The 15,910-nt window shown below is 47.7% G+C and overlaps 1 protein-coding gene and 1 long non-coding RNA gene across 3 annotated transcripts in view; both read right to left on the bottom strand.

The window, feature by feature from the left end:
- Nucleotides 1-988: 988 nt before the first annotated feature.
- On the bottom strand, nt 989-11,132 carry LOC113978969. The gene is made up of 3 exons (XR_003537691.1): nt 10,937-11,132; nt 4,264-4,266; nt 989-1,000 (listed from the first exon to the last, which is right to left on the bottom strand). It is a non-coding gene; the product is annotated as an uncharacterized LOC113978969 (long non-coding RNA).
- A 38-nt stretch (nt 11,133-11,170) lies between these two features.
- UNC5D (unc-5 netrin receptor D) overlaps nt 11,171-15,910 on the bottom strand; it is an 89,032-nt gene continuing 84,292 nt past the window's right edge. For both annotated transcript variants that reach the window (XM_027706343.1, XM_027706344.1), the window contains 3 exons: nt 14,657-14,821; nt 12,958-13,136; nt 11,171-11,447 (listed from right to left, as the gene is read on the bottom strand). In XM_027706343.1, coding sequence (XP_027562144.1) covers nt 11,243-11,447; nt 12,958-13,136; nt 14,657-14,821 — 549 coding nt within the window. In that variant the 3' untranslated portion in view covers nt 11,171-11,242. The remainder of the gene's footprint in view (nt 11,448-12,957; nt 13,137-14,656; nt 14,822-15,910) is intronic.

Genomic DNA, 15,910 nt, shown 5'->3' with positions numbered 1-15,910 from the left:
AGATGTGTCCATCCCCTTCCCTGGGTGTTTCTGGAGCTCTGATCCCATGGGACTGTGCCTTGCACGAGGCCCTTCCCACTCCAGGCTCATGAACACAACACTTCAGGGAAGGGAATAAAAACCATTCTTTTGGTCTTTTTCTTCAGCTTGATGGGTGATGAGCAGAAAAGTTCTGAAGGAATAAATGCATTTACCCTAATTGAAGCTCTGCAGGGGAGGAGGGGTGTGCATTCAGTTGATGTGAGGTAAAATAACTGCCTTGGCTTGTTAAATTTCTGTGATGGAGGAAAATGTTCCTTCTTTTGGCAGAAACTCGCTCAAGTCACTCATAATTTCTGCAACTGAACTGGGAATAGGAATAACTTATTTTGAGTCCCAGTTCCTGTGAATATTCTTCATGTGGCTCCTGCAGATGTGTCCAGCTGTGTAAATGTGCACAGTGGGACAGACCAGCAATTCTTCCTGTCCCAGCCCACAGTCACTCAGGCTGTGCAGCCTGGCATTAAATGCATTTTGCCTTGTAAAAAAGGAAGACAAATACAGTTAATAGCTTTAAAATCTCCTCTCAATTTAAAAACCCGTGTTTTTCATCCACTGAGTTCCAGAGACTAAAGCCTTCAGCTCTGGGAGCAAGGCTTGGTTTGTTTTTTTTTTTAAACTGCTCTGTAAAACACCTCAGAACGTTCCTGGTGCTGTTACAATAATGAAGACAACGAGGCAATTTCCCTTGTTGGTGATAAAAACAAATCCTTCAGGTGTCAGGAAGGGTGGAGGGATTTATTACCCTTCACTGGGTATTCACTTGGCCTGTCAGGTAGTCAAGGAAGGGCCTTTTTCCATGTGTTTCCCACCTCCCACATTCCCGTGGCATCAGCAGAGCCCAGTGCATTGCTTCTCTCTCTTGTCTGCCCAGGTTAACACCCCCTCCTTTTTTTTTTTTCTTTTTTTATTAATGTCAAAAGACATTTTCAGCCCTGCAGGGGACAGGCAGCATTACTGTCTGGGCTCATGTCGAGTTATTAATTTAAGCCCAAAATTTCAATTTCAGATAGCCCGGGGTGAGTCTCCTGCTCTGGCAGCCCCTCATCATTCCAGCCTGGCCCCGGGAATAACCTTTGCCTGCCTCATTACCCCCGTGCATGGCTAATGGCACCAGGTACAGGGGATTACAATGAGCACGGGCTGGCTGGGATATTTTATAATGGATTCTTCACCTGTTTAGAGAAATTACAGGCAGCAGGGAACTTGTTCTTCCAGAGTACTGGAGGGGGGAGATGCACTTTTTAAAGGTGTGCTGGTTTAAAGGTAAACCAGCAGGGGAAATGAACCCAACTCAAAGGAGAGATTATAAATCAGAATAACAATTTAATAAAATAATACAATAAATATGATTATACAGGCAAACAGTTGGTTGTAACCCACAAACCCCAAATGTATAACCCAGCACCCTGGGGCAGGAACAGAGTGGGGTTTGTTGGGCCCCCTGAGTCCAAAGGAAAAGGAGAGGGAAAAACCTGTTGGTGAGAGGCTGGTGCAGTCTGGGCAAGAGTGATGGTCTCAGTCTGGTTGAGAGTGGTGGTCTCAGTCCTTCTCTGGATCCCACGAGTGGTTAAAAAAGTCCCAAGCCCCCAAGATTGTCTCTCCTCCAGTTGAGGCAGGAATGCCCAGTCCCTCCCTCAGGGCGGGGAGTTCCACCCTGGGGGTGAGGACAGGAGCACCCTCCTATCTCCCAGGCCTCTGAACACCCAGTTTCCAGCCTGAGGGCTCAGGGCTGCTCTGGGCAGAGGGTGTCAATGGTCTGTTGAGAACAGTTTGTGGGCAATGGCCTGGAAGGCTCTGGAATCCACAGTTTTGGGTTACACCCATCCAGTGATGAACTGGTCCCAGCTGCTCTAACTGGGACAAAAGGGCAGCATCCCTTCATTTTTGGTGCCTGTCTGTAATCCCTGTGAACTGTAGTGTGGGGCTTTAATGAGGCTGCTGTTTGCAAAGGGCTTCTCCCACTGTATCACCAGGCAGGGAGTATTAAAAAGAAAAGTGATTAGTGAGGGACGAAATGCGAGGAGGAAAATCGCAGCAGCTTTCCCCGAGTCAGATTTTAATTGAATCTCCACGAAGCAAAACTGTGAAGTTCTTTCCCCATAAATGTTAAATGCGGAGGTTTCACCACTGTAACAACCCTATAAATTAGTTTGATCACAACAAATCCTTTAAGGAACAACTGTCGCTCCTCGGAAAGTTTGTAAATCAAGCCAGAGCTTAACGTGCTTCTTCTTCCCTTCAATTTTAATATTCTGGGTGTTTGCAGGAGCCCAGGATTTCTGTTGCTTGTTTCCTGCTCGGTCCCAGTTCCCTGGATGTGACAGAAGATCGTGATAATGAGCAGTAAATAATTGTTAGCCGTGGGCAAGCACGAGCAGCAAACCCACCTGTTTCCAGGTAATGAGAGGGAAAATATCCCTGTATACACATGAAATGGGGATAAAGAAATGGAGGGTCCTGCTTTTGGAGGTGTTTGTCCCCCACAAACAGGATGGCATTTCTCAAAGGACCTCAGCTGCTAATTAGCAGCTTCAAAAAGTCAGATTCTTTCCCGAGATGTCCCAGGAGTGACCCCAGTGGTTCACGTGTTCCCCAGGGATGTGTGTTGGGGAGGGGACATGGATCTGTGCTTTTGGAAGGGCCTGGGATGCAGGCAAAGCTGCTTCTTCCATGTGAGTGTGGATTTAAGGTCTGTTGTTGCTGTTGGAATTGTTGCTTCAGAAGCTGCCCGGAGCTGGAGGACACCAGAGGATGAGATAAAGGGGGCCTGTGGCAGATTAGAGGAGAAAAATATCTGTGAGGGGAGGGGAGCATCTTTATTTTTCTGGTTTTATTGGTTTTGTTTTACCCTGGTGTTGATTTTTTGGCATCTGCACTGGAAACTTTGCCATCCCCTGGCAGCCCCCAGCCAGCCCTGAGCGCTGGGACAGGGATGTGCCCGAGTTTGACAGGAATATTTGCTTCCACCCCTTCCATTGCATTCAGAACTAAACAAGTTGCTGGTTTTGCACTGCTTTGGAGCCTGGTTGTGCCTGTTGAGCTCAGCAGGGGCAGTTTGGTGGCCCGGGGAGCAGTGCTTTGAGTGCTGGGGGGGTGGCAGAGGCTCTCCCAGCCCTGCTGCTCTCCCTGTGTGGCTGCAAAGACTTTGAATAATCAAACGGGTCATTTCTGCTCGATTGCTGTGATTTATTGTCCCGCTGAATCCAGATTTTCTGGACAGTAATGAAAAAAAAAATACCTGTGACACCAGCTCCTGCCATTCTGCTTTATGACCTTATTAAATCTTACACCTTCTTATCATGTGGTGACAATTACTGGAGGACAGGACAGGGCTCCTTCCCACACCAGCTCTGCTGTCACCGGGGCAGGCTGGATGATTTAGACCAAATGAACAGTCCTGAGAGGTATTTTAACACCCCTGACAGGATTATATAACAAGGGAAAGGCCATTAACAAATACAAAGGGATAAGCAGGAGGGAGAAGGCAGGTGACGGATGGGGGACGTAAATCTTTAGATCTGTCACTTGGTAAGAAAATAACCTTCATGGGAAGATTTAATGAGCTGGTTATGCCGCTAAAAGGGAGGGAAATAGTGACATCTTGCACAGCCCAGGGGGTTTTTGGCACAGGACTCACCTGGAGGGGTGTGGGGAGGGCTGTGCCCACCTGTACCTGGGTTTTTTAAGCCCCCCCCCCCCAAGCTGGTGTTACCTTTATTCCACCACGAGAATTTCTCAACTCTCACCCTGATTTCAGTGGCTGCTCCTCAGCTGCCCCTCTGCCTAATTCTGCAGCAGAATGACCCTCTGGCAGGTGTGATGAGGAGCTGAGAACCCTCCTGCACAGCCAAGTCTGGGCTCCCACCGACGACTCAAAACAAAACTCTCTGAATATTTCTCATATAAGGAACTGAGCTCTTTAAAGGACCTGCTTTAAAGCTGGTTTTTGAACTCTGGAGGCATTTTGAAAGAGTTGGTGATTTATTTGCGTGGTTTCCTAACAAAGCTTTCTGCAGGACTTCAGGCACTGCCTGTGATTTAAGGTTTGACTCTGTGATGCTGTTATTTAGTGAGTCAGGCTGGCAGGGGAAAAAAAGAGCAAAGAAAAAAAGCAAAATAAGGGAAAATAGCCTTGAAGCTGTGATAAGTACTGGAGTAAAATACATACAATCCAAATGATATCTCACAAGAGGGAAAAAAATGCAAAAAACCAGCCCAAACTCCCTCAGCGGAGCAGATTGGGATTGATTCAGTTTGGTTTAAATTAGTCTGGGGTGTTTGTAACCAGGAGTTCTCTCCAGTGTTGCCTCCTGTCACAACAGAAGGGTTACAGCATTTGAGTCAGCAACCAAATGGCCCTAAAACACAACAAAAAATAAACACAGGCAGGGAGAGAATCTTCTCCTCTCCTTCTTTTCTCTGTCGCCAGCCCAAGCCACGAGTTCTGTCCCAGCTGTGGGGGACACACAGACTCCTCTGGTGCCACCAGCAGGGCCCTGGGGAGCTCTGGTGTCCCCAAACCAGGCTGGGACCTGCTCAGGGAGCAGTGGCAGCTCAGTGCTCCATTATTCCTCACAAATTCCATGCTTATTCCTTCCAAATTCCGTGTAGACTGCCCAGGGGGGTGTTTTGTGCAGCTCAGCTCCCCCTCCCAGGCACCCAGGGACCATGGGCTTGTTTTACTGAATATTTACTTCACAAACATCCTTCAGGCTGCAGGGGGGTGTTAAAAGTCACAGGGACTGGTGTAATTTTGCAATTCCATTGAGCTACAATAATTCAGCTGTGTGTGAATTTTGGGGGCTGAGCAGCATCTTTCCAGTGCCATGATCAAGGTCTCATTGAAGGGGTGTCAGTTCAATTATTGCTGGTGACATTTTTCTGTTCAAAGCCTAAATGTCAGTGGTACTTGGTTAAATGCAGCCTTTCAGAACTGTTTGAAAATTGAATCCTCTTTACATAATAATTTCTGATACTCTCAACAACAGGTGAGGCTCAGTCCTACCTTTGTGTTGAAAGTGTTATCTTGGTTTTTGTGGGGTTTTTTGAGTTTTCAGAAGGGCTGAAATAGCCCAGCCCAGACCCTTCCCTTCCACCCTGGCAGGAGAATTTCTGAGTGGCTGTTCCTTAAATCACAGCGCTGTGAACTCTTCACAGCAACAGATGCTATTTCCCTGCAAACATAATTAATCAGGAATAATTTTGCAATGAATGTCAGAGGCATGTGACAGTCCTGGTTGTTACCAAGGGTCCCCATCACAGTATCTGGGGTTTGGGATCTTGGGTGAGAACAACTTGAAGTGTTTGAAGGGATATCTTGATTTATAACACCTGCCCTGGCACCTCTGCTCTGCAGGGACTAATGATTCATTTTATTACATATCCCTCTTAAGGTGAGTGCCCTGGCCAGGAGTTGGGTTGTCCCTAAGTTCAGACAAATAAATAAATAAATTCAGTGAAATGCCTTAAATTAGTCTTTAGGGAATTGGTTGCAGCCCAGACTGACATGAGAGCAGGATGGTATTCCTGACCTGTTTCCGTGTTGTCAGTAAAGGGTAAACTTCACTTCTGGTCCTATTCCTGTAGATTTTAATTCTTTTTTTTTTTTTTTCAGGAAAAAGGTTCCCAGTACAGAGTTTTCCATCATAAACCCAGCTCAGCCCCCCCTTTTTTCCCCCCAGGAAAGAACATGCTCCAAGAGGTCAGTAAAAGACTCTTTATTCATAAATAACTGATATGCAGGAGTTCCCACCTGTACATGTCTCTCCAAAAGGGGCCACAGCTCTGCAGACCCTCCAGAAAACACCCAAAACCTCCCAGGGTCACTCTCTCAGTACAATATAACACAGCTGGTTGGCATTACCAAATATATATATGTATATATATTTATATATGTACATGTGCTGAAAAAAAGAAGCCAGTGCAGCCTTTTCCAAGGAGTCTCTCCCAAGTATTTTACTGTACAACATTCAGAATTTACATTGATAGAACAAGGCACAGAAAGTGTGGTATGAAGCCAAGGCCATGCTTTTGATTTCACGTTCTGTCTCCTCCTCCCTGCTCCTTCAGCTTCATACTAAAGAAAGGGTTCAAACCTCTGCTCTCCTTCAGTTCTAACCACACTGGACCCGGGGGAGGGAAGGATGCTCAGTCACATGAGCCCAGAACCAACATTTTCAGAACCTACTCATCACAAAAATAAAGGAGCAGAAGAGAAAATAGGTCTCTCTAGAGGAATATTTGTGAGGTTGTTTTTTTCACTTTTTAAAAAATAATTTACATTTCGTGTGATTAGATTGAAGTTCCCCCTCCTCTTTTCACCAAAGGGCTGGTCAAAAGTTTTCCAAGTTGAAAATGAAATGGGAATTTTTGTTGTGTTAGCTCTTGGGGTGTGTAACACTGCTTTGAGTCTGACCAGTCCAATTTTACTTCATCCAAATCAACAGAAGGTGCACAATTAATGGTTTTGGAGCCAGGTATCAAATGGGATGAATTGGATTAAGAGGTGGGAGGAGGCAACTCCATCTCCCAAGTCCCAAATTCCGTGATGTCAGGAGTAAATCCATGAGGCATTTATCTGTGTGTGTATTTTCTGCTCAGGGATGCAGTCAGGGAGCTCTGGGAGGTTCAGGGACGGGGGCTGGGTTTTAGTGGAAAGGATGCAAAGATCTCCAGCTTCACCTCCAAATCTTGCTCCCTCCCCCTCCACCTTCAGCGCCCAAACGGGGGGAAAACAGAAGGAATCGGTGAAAAGGCGTCACCACCCCGGGGTTAACACTCCACATTTCAGCCTGGGGAGCACCAGGGGTTAGAATGTTTTAAACTGCAAACCCCAAGCACCAGGCAGCTCCCTGGGAGGATCTGGGAGGGCACATTCCCCTTTCCCAAGGCAGATCCCCTGGCTGTGGGATCCGTGTCCTACGACAGCTCGAGCCAGGCTCGGGGCAGAGCACCCTCCAACTCCCCTTGGTGCTGCCCCTGGGGTTGGACAGCGAGATTTCTGTACAGAGAGCAGGGAACACGGGGGTTTGGGGGTTTGGCATCTCCTGGGGGCTGCACAAGGACAGTTCTGCACCCAGGGGTTCCCGGCGGGGCGGGCGAAGGAAGCGGCTGCTGACACAGGAGGGGAGAGGCTCCAGCTGGGCACAGGGCAGGGCCAGCCCAGCTGACCCCTGTGCTGACCCCTGTGCCCTGGGCACGGCTCACAGGTGACTTCAGCTCCCCCGGGACACGAGGTGAGGCCCCCTTGTAAAGCACAAACCAGTCAAGACAACTCGACAGCTCAGTTAAAGCAGCTTTTGCAACAGCTCGAAAATTACAACAACACCCCGACCCCCCCCGAGCCCCAGACAAGAAACACTATAGTAGAATCTGTACTATTCACCTCTAATACAAAAAATATAGTGGCAAGTTCCTAGACACTTATGTTATTCTTGGACAGAACAGTGAACACGGGTACGGATAAAGGTTTTTCCTCGACTCGGGGCGAGGAGCAGAACTCGGGTTCTGCCTCCTGCACTCAGACACTGTCACTACCAAACAACTCTCTAAGTGAGTCTTTAATCTTAGAGTGATTGATTTCTTTCTGTCTCGTGTTGGAAAGGAGATTTTTTTGCTACCATTTCTGCTGGTATTGGCAATGAGAGAAAAGGCATTACTGGAAAATGATTGGTGATGTTCACCAGCATGTTGAGTGTTGTTTGTGGCTACAGGTGTTGTGTGTTTTAAGTTACTGTGTTTGCTCAGGAATCCTTCAAGTCATTTTAATTGTCCAGGAAGGGGCAGAGGTGCCATTTCACTGCTGCCCTGGAAAACCCTCCAGCCTCTGCTGAAACAAGGACGGTGTCGAGGGAGTAATTCCACCAAACCACAGCCCAGGAATGAACAACTGCTGGAAAAGCTCCCTCAGTGGGGTTAACGTGGCAAAGGCCCTGGGTGAGTTATTCCCACCACCTCTCCTGCTGAGGAACAAGTGGAGAAATTCCTGGGGATCAGTGAAATTAGAGAAAGGCCAGAAAGACAAACCCTTGAGATCATTCACAGTAGGTAAGGACTTGGAAAGCTAATTTCCTGTTTTTCCACTCAGCTAATTACCTTCCAAGAACCAAGCAGCCCCTTTGCTTAAATCTGTGTTTTACAGGCAGAAACAGCCTGGAAAAAAAAAAGCTTGACCTCGTGAGCAGGCAGCCAGCACAGTTCCTCCCTTGTTCCAGTGCTGTGTGTGCACAAAGCTGGATTTTTTGTGGTGAGAAATATGCTCTGGAATGGATCCGTGACTGAACGTGGTAAAACTCACAGGTGGGGAGAAAAGAATGGCCCTGTGGTGTGATGTTTATACCCTGGAGTCCTGCAGGATCCCTGTTTGGGTGATTTATGCTGAATAAGCTTCTCTGAACCCGCTGCAGTCCAGAGATGCCCCGAGAGGGGGAGAGCAGCTGCTGCCAGAGATAAAAATAATAACAAACCCAGCTCCCCGTGTTTTAAGAGAATTCTGTTGGTATCTTTTCATCTATTACAAAAAGGCCAATAAAATTTTTGTGGGAGTTCAGGGTTGTAACAGACTGCAAAATGAGCTTTATGGTGCTGGGGCTGGCAGAGCTGGGGCTGCACGTTGTGCTGACACAACTGTAAGTCATTTTTAGAATGCAACTATTAGTCTTAAATGACTCACAGCACAGAAGTACCTGTGCTTAGGAAGATGAAAATATATTAGAGGAGCAGATTCTTCGGTGATGTAAAATCAAAATGGCTGTTTCACCTGATCAGACTCAGGGCAGCCAGATGGAATCTAAAGTGTGCAAAATTACATTTCTCTTACTTTCCAGTTGGTGAAAATTGTTTTTCAAATGTAATAATTTATAAAATGGAGGAAAGGAATACATTTTTAGGTTCTGGCCTCTAATCCTGCTTCAGGTGCTCCTCTACATCTGCATTTTGGATCAAATCTTATGTATGTAAACAGAGTTCCAGAAAGTCTGTTTAAGAGCAAAGGAAATGTGCAATATTGGGACATTTCAGGTTCACTGGAACAACACAAAAGCATCAAACCAATCCATAACAGGCAGAAAAACTCAAGAGCTGTCGATCAGACTCTCAGAGTTTAAGATCAGTAACAAAGGAGCTGCTTTAGCCAAAGTGAAGATAAAAACAGGGAACAAAACCTGAGGGGCAGCAGCAAAGCCAACCCTGCCCTTGGCCATGGAGGGAGAGTTTCCTTTCTGGCACTGTCAGAGTCAAACATTTATTCCTTTTCAGACACTGGATGTCCTGGGAATGTGGATTTTGGAGGACACCAGCCCAGGGAGCTGCTGGGTTTGTTTCAGTGTTCCCGAGCTCTGAGCTGAGGAGCTGAGAACAAATTCCCTGCTGGAGAGAGGCTGGAGCTGGTTTCCCAGACAACAGCAGCTCTGGGTGCCATTCCTTATTTTTCTTTTCCTAATTCCCAGCATTTTGTCCAATGAAGAACAGGTTCCTGAGGAGGAGGAGGACTGGCAGTCACTAGAAATGTAATTCAAACCCAGATAGAACCATGTGCTGCTAGAAGCAGTGCCAGCCTGCTGCCAAGTGAGCTGGTGTTTGTGTCTCAGCCCCAAACCTGCTCCCCCTGCAAAAACAACCAGCCTGTCAGGCCCTGTGAAATCCTAAAGTGCAGAAAACCTTTGCAGAAGTCTCAGTATTTATAAGTCTCAGACTGTTCCAAGCCTGCTGAGCTGGGAGGGCAACAATGACATTTGCAGTTCCAGAGCAGCAGGAACAAGTCCAGAGTTGTTGGTCAGACTTTTCAGACCTGGAATCCTGGGTAAAGAACAGCTTCAGATTATTAAGAGATTTGCTCTCTGTACCTACCCTGTGGCCTATTGTGCAGCTCTGGGCCAAAAACGAGGGTGAAAAAGCCCCAGAATGCCCCTTTTCAGTTCTTTTTGTTTCCATAAAGCTCCTGAAGCCTCTTTTCTGTTCCTGCTTTCTCCTGAATGTGCTCCTGCCACCCACACTGACCCAACCTTGGCTGATTGTAATGGACAGGAGTGAAAATAGGGGTTAAATTTGGCTCAGCACCAGTCCCACCAGGCCCCCTGCTCACAGTGACAGCTCTTTTTGGTTTGGTTGAAGTAAGAAATTAGATTTGTATGAAATGGGTAAAAAAAAAAATAAGGCGAATTCTCCAGCTGGATTCTGACTGGGGTGGGAAATGCAATTTGTGGCTAAACCAGGTGTAACCCAGCCAGCTTTACATCCCCTGACATTCCCAGGCTGTGCAAAGGAATCAAGCCCATTTCTGGCAGTGCCATGTGGGGTTTATTGTTTCAGTCTGAAACCAAACCAAAATTAAGCTGTGCTGATTGACTTCACCTTCACTTAGTTTAGCCCCAGAACATGAAGGAATAATAATAATTTAAAAAAAAGTGTAAACTTGCTAAAGTAGGCTGGAAATTTCCCACGTGTTATTTGGTTATTTAAATCCACCCCCCCAAGGGAACAGCTTTTGACTAAGTCAGAGTTTGCAAACCAAGAAAATTAGAAAGTTCCTCTTGTGTGTGCAACGCCCCAATTTCACAGAGAGGGGTTTTGGTCTGTAATTTTGGGAACAGAGCAGGCAGGAAAGCTCTGCAGCAAAGGTACATTCATTAAGGGATTGAATTTTTAAATAAATGGTCTGGAATACACATGATATGGAATAATTATGAGAATCTTCTAATTCCTCAAACATCTGAACAGGATAAGGCCAAATTGTCAGTTTTCCTGTAGCAGACATAAAGTGACAACGTGATGCTCTCAAACGGGATTTTAAACCACTCTTGAAGAGACAAACCTTTAAACCAGGATTAACCTCCAGTGGCTCTAAACATCCACCATCATATTTGTTGATTTTCACTGGGCATTATCTCAGTATTACTAAACATACACTGTCAGAACATTGACCTTCCACGGCTCTGGGTTTTCCCCTTCCTGCCCCAGGATTGACAGATGTGCAGGTTTTGTTTTGGGACTTTACCAGGTGAGTTTTAAAGGAGGGGAGGAGGACAGGGGGAAGGTCGTGTTTTCCTCATCACCAGGTGATTTTTTTTTGGCAGGGCTGCTTCTGCTCCTCCCACTGCCAAAGGGAGTTTCCCCCCAGAGGTGCAGAACCCCCTTCCTTCCTCCCTCCCTGCCCAGGGAACCTCCAGTGTCAGATCCCAGAGTTCTGGAGCTGGGGAAGGGACTAAAGCCCGTTCTGGCGGCTGTAGCTGAAGTCGGGCTCCTCCAGCTCGGGGTCTGTGGGGTCGGGCAGTTGGGAGTGTGTCCTCCCAATCTCCTCCAGGGCACAGGCCAGAGAGTCCAGGTCCCCGTCCTGCTGGTGCCGCGCTTCCCACAGGTCCAGGATGACGGCGGAGGGGCTGCTCTGGGTGGCAAAGTACGAGAGATTCCTGCGGGGAGGGAGGAAAAGGGGAGTGAGAAGGAAGTGCCCCCTGTGCCCAACGCTGCCCCAAACCCTCCAGCAGCAGCTGGGTGGGCAGAGGACACGCCATGGGGCATTTATTCCTCAGGTGTCCCCTGCCCAGGTTTAGCAGAGGGACAATGAGCAGGGGACTGGCCCAGGAATGCTGCAGCAGCAGCCCCCTGGAAATGAGGAAACTGGCCTGGAAAGCATCATTAGGAGGGCAACAAGGCTGGGGAAGGGACTGGAGCACAAGTGCTGTGAGGAGAGGCTGAGGGAGCTGGGGCTGTTCAGCCTGGAGAAGAGGAGGCTCAGGGGAGACCTCCTCACTCTCTGCAACTCCCTGACAGGAGGGGGGAGCCAGGGGGGGGTTGATCTCCTTTCCCAGGCAACCATCAGCAAGACAAGAGGGCTCAGGGTCTTCAGCTGTGCCAGGGGAGGTTTAGGTTGGATATTGGGAAGAATTTCTTTGCAGAGAGGGTGATCAGCCATTGGAATGGGCTGCCCAGGGAAGTGGTGGATTCTCCATCCCTGGAGGTTTTTAAGAAGAGACTGGATGTGGCATCAGTGCCATGGGCTGGGAACCACGGCGGGGTTGGATCAAGGGTTGGACTTGATGATCTCGGAGGTCCCTTCCAACCCGGCTGATTCTGTGATTCTGTGATTAGGAAATTTAGCAAGGATGTGACAGGCAGAGGATTTACATAACATCAGTTGATGCTTGTGATTACGTAAAGACCCGACGTCTTTTAGTTTGTGAATCTGTGTTTTATTAATATGCAGATTTTAGGACTCTCTGCAGGGGCGATATTCGCAAAGAATTCGGTAAAAGAAAGGGTGTTTACCATAAACATTTCTTTTTTTGGTTCAGATGTGGCTTGTGGAGATTCCCATGCACGGCAACAAGTCAATGGAAAGTCAGTTTGCTTGATTTAAGTATTGCTGTGCTCTCCTGGGAACATATTTATGGCTATTTCTGTCAGTGAACTTCCTCTGCCGATTTAATTCAGCCAAGCAGAAGAAGCAAAGTAAGTAGTAAATTGGTTTTTACAGCATCTTTCAGTTCTAATAATCATAATATTATTATTACCCCTAACAGGAGAGCAAGACTGTCTTTTCCTTAAAAAAAACCCAACCAAACAAATGTACAATATTCATTTTGGAACCCAAAACAAATCAGCAGGAGCCAGGACAACAGCTCAAGGGAGTGTTTTTTTTAAATTTTTTTTTTTTGAGAGAGAACATGCAGCCTCTTAAAACTTTTCCTTAGTAGACAAGAGAGCCAAAATCCTCCTACTGAAGTCTTGGACTTCACCAAGACTTGTGCCCAGAGCAAAGAACTGCCCTTCAAAGGGAGAAGCTCCTGTTCCCAGCAGCTGTTTGTAGATAAAAGCAGTTACTTGAGAGTCCCTTAATGACTCCTTAATTAACCCCGGCAAACAACCAACCTCCCCCAGCCCATTATCCCCTTTTCCCGGGTCGGTGCTCCCCTCTCTCACCTGTTGATGCTGTTTTTCTGTGCCAGCATCTGCCAGTCCTTGCCCTTGGCGCTGGGGGTGTCGAAGGTGGCACAGATCCGCTGCCGGATGGAGAAGGGGATTTTGAAAGCCTTGGGACCCACCTGGGCAGGGAAGTTGCTGTCGTCGTGTGCAAAGAAGGTGATGGTTTCTCTTTCACTCTGCACGGGAGAGCAAAGCAAGTTGGATTCAAGGATTCAAACCCCAGCCTGAGGTTCCTCCCTGCAGCTCATAGAATTGCCAGCAGAAAATTAAAGAGCTAAGAGGTGGGGCTTCTGGGGTTCCAGAACACCTTAAGGACTTGTGTATAAAATAATTTAAAATAGTAATATTCCCCTTCTAGGAGTTTTCTTTTTTGGGTATTTCTGTGTTGCAGATGGAGTCGAACAGAGCAGTGATGGGTCTCTAAACCTTCCACTGCTTAAACCTAAAATATGGACACACAAATCTCTCAGTTGTGGGTTGTTTTGGTTTTTTTTCAATTTTTTTAAAACCACCTGAATTCTCCAAGAACCTCAGTTCTCCCAACCCCTTTGGAATCCAGGCCCTCTGTAGATCTGTCCCTCATTTTGCTATGGAATGACCCTAGTCCCGTGTGCCAGAGCCGCATTTCAGTGCTTTATCCCTTTGAGCAGCATCAACACCAGCTGACAGAGGTGGAGTCTCTTCATAGAGCATTTCTGACACGTCCCCAGAGCCAGCCATGCACAGCAGTAGGTGCTGGAGACACCTCAGCTCTGCCTGGTTGTGTTAAATATGCACAACAGAGTGGATTTCCATCCCCTGCACATGTGAGATAAGCGACAGCGACCTGGGCAGCTCTGGGAATTGTATCCCAGGGAGCAGTTGTTGGGTTTGTATTTATTCTGCAGTCAAATTACCCTCACTCTTCAATCACTGCTGGAGATAGGCATGAGAAAACCCTCTGTACCAGCAAATTTGTTTGAAGGCAGAACTCTGACACGCTCTGGGGACTTGTGTAAGGATGGGACCCTTAAAAAAAAATCCAGAGAGAGGGAAAAAAAAGGCAGCAGCAACACTGCAGTGAGACACACAGAGAACAACAGAAGATTTCTATGAAATAACAGCAAAGAAGCAGAAAAACACCTGGTCATATTCTGAGGATCTTTGATACAGGATGATGTTGGTGGTTCTCTTGTGCAGTTGCTGCATTCTCTGCACAGAGAACTCAGCAGTGGGTGGAGAGCTTTAACCCAGAACTACTGACCTGGATTAATCAACAAGGGTTTCACTGCTCTAGGACAGATCACCAGCCTGCTTGACTGTAGGTTTGATTTCTTTTAGCAGTGAGCAAGGCCCCAGTGCCCAGGAGACACTGTGAGCACCCCTGTTCAACCCCCAGGGCTCTGCAAACTCTGCCAGAACTCCTTGCAAGAAAACCTCAACCACCAACTCCAACAGGAGCTGCTTTTAGTGCTGTAGAACCTCTGTGCTTTGGTTTCTGCTGGAAATGGAACCTGTAAGGCTTTACAGACTGGCTACAGCTTTGAACAGCAACCACACAGAGAGGGGAAGGACAAAAACGGGGAGGGAACTGGCACAGGTTGCCCCGAGAAGCTGTGGATGCTCCAAGGCCAGGCTGGACGGGGCTGGGAGCCACCTGGGCTAGTGGGAGGTGGCAGAGCAAAAGGTAACAAAGCCAGGTGAGAGCAGCCCTTACCTCGAGGATGGAGGTCTGGACGTGCAGGACCTGCTCGTGGCCCTTGAGCTGCCTGACACAGACCTTGCAGCTGAGCTGGGTGGTGCCGGGGCTGTAGCGCTCCAGGGAGAAGGCACAGAGCAGGGGCCGGGCACTGCCACGCCACACACGGGAGAATGGCACCTCCTGCAGGGATCAGGGACACGGGACAGGGGTCAGGGACACGGGACACAGAGCACAGACAGCCAGGGCCCCTCCCTGCTGCTCTGCTGAACGTCCCTTGGAGCCCCAAGCAGCACAAAGCCCACCCGCGACGATTCCACTGATGAAAGCTGAGCTTTCACCCAGTGAAACAAATGATGGGAGACTCATCTAAAACTTGAAAATATTGCACTTCACCTCCTCCTCACCGAGATCAGAACCCTGACTCTTCTCTGTCTCCCCCTACCATTTCCTTGTACTGCAGAATCCAAGAAAAGGAGCTTCCCATTGTCGAGGTTTCCAATTTCCGAGTCCAAGCCCCCCCTCCCACAACTCACCCCAGTGTGAGAGGGGTTTTCCAGACACAGCACAAGACTCAATATGGGGGGAAGGGAATTATTTATAATTATTACACAAATAAATATTATAATAAATGATATACACAATCCTAACTATCTCTCCTATGATAAAGCAGTATTTACATTGGATCAAATCTCTTCTCCCTCCAATAAAAGCCCAGAAGGGAAGAAGGAAAGATCCTTTCCACATTTAGGGCAGCAGTCTCTCTCTTCTTCAAAGCAGAACTTGTAGCTGGAGTTGTAGCTGGATCTCTTTCCATTACACCCATCAAGACCTGCCCTGGCTCTGTCAGCCTCCCCTTCTCCACCTGAACCACCCCAACTCTGCCTGGCTCCAGCCCCAGCTGGATCCTGGGCTGGGAGCAGCAGCAAGATACTGACAGTGATAAAGAAAACATTAGCAAAACGTTACAAGTGGAGCAACCATAATTAGATTTTTTTTTTCCAGGGTAATCATCTCTGCTTTCATCCCGAGTGGAAGAATCACTCAGCTGAAAAGAATCACACGAAACAATACAGAGGGACAACGTGTGGTGAAGGATGAGTGGTTCAAGTATTCCAGAGACGCTTTCAGTTTCATTCTGCCTTTATAATTAAGTTCCCAGCAGAGACGGGGAATGTAAATCATCTCCCTGCTCCAGACAGAGCCCGGATCCTCCCAGGGACACGACATGGGGGGAACACAGCTGCTTTCAGCCCCCAGAGGTGCCTGCCT

Source organism: Neopelma chrysocephalum, unplaced genomic scaffold (genome assembly GCF_003984885.1).
Source record: "Neopelma chrysocephalum unplaced genomic scaffold, ASM398488v2 Primary Assembly neopelma1_367, whole genome shotgun sequence".
Lineage (NCBI taxonomy): Eukaryota > Metazoa > Chordata > Aves > Passeriformes > Pipridae > Neopelma > Neopelma chrysocephalum.
The sequence above is the reverse complement of the archived record's forward strand: the minus strand, read 5'-3'. Positions and strand labels throughout refer to the sequence as shown.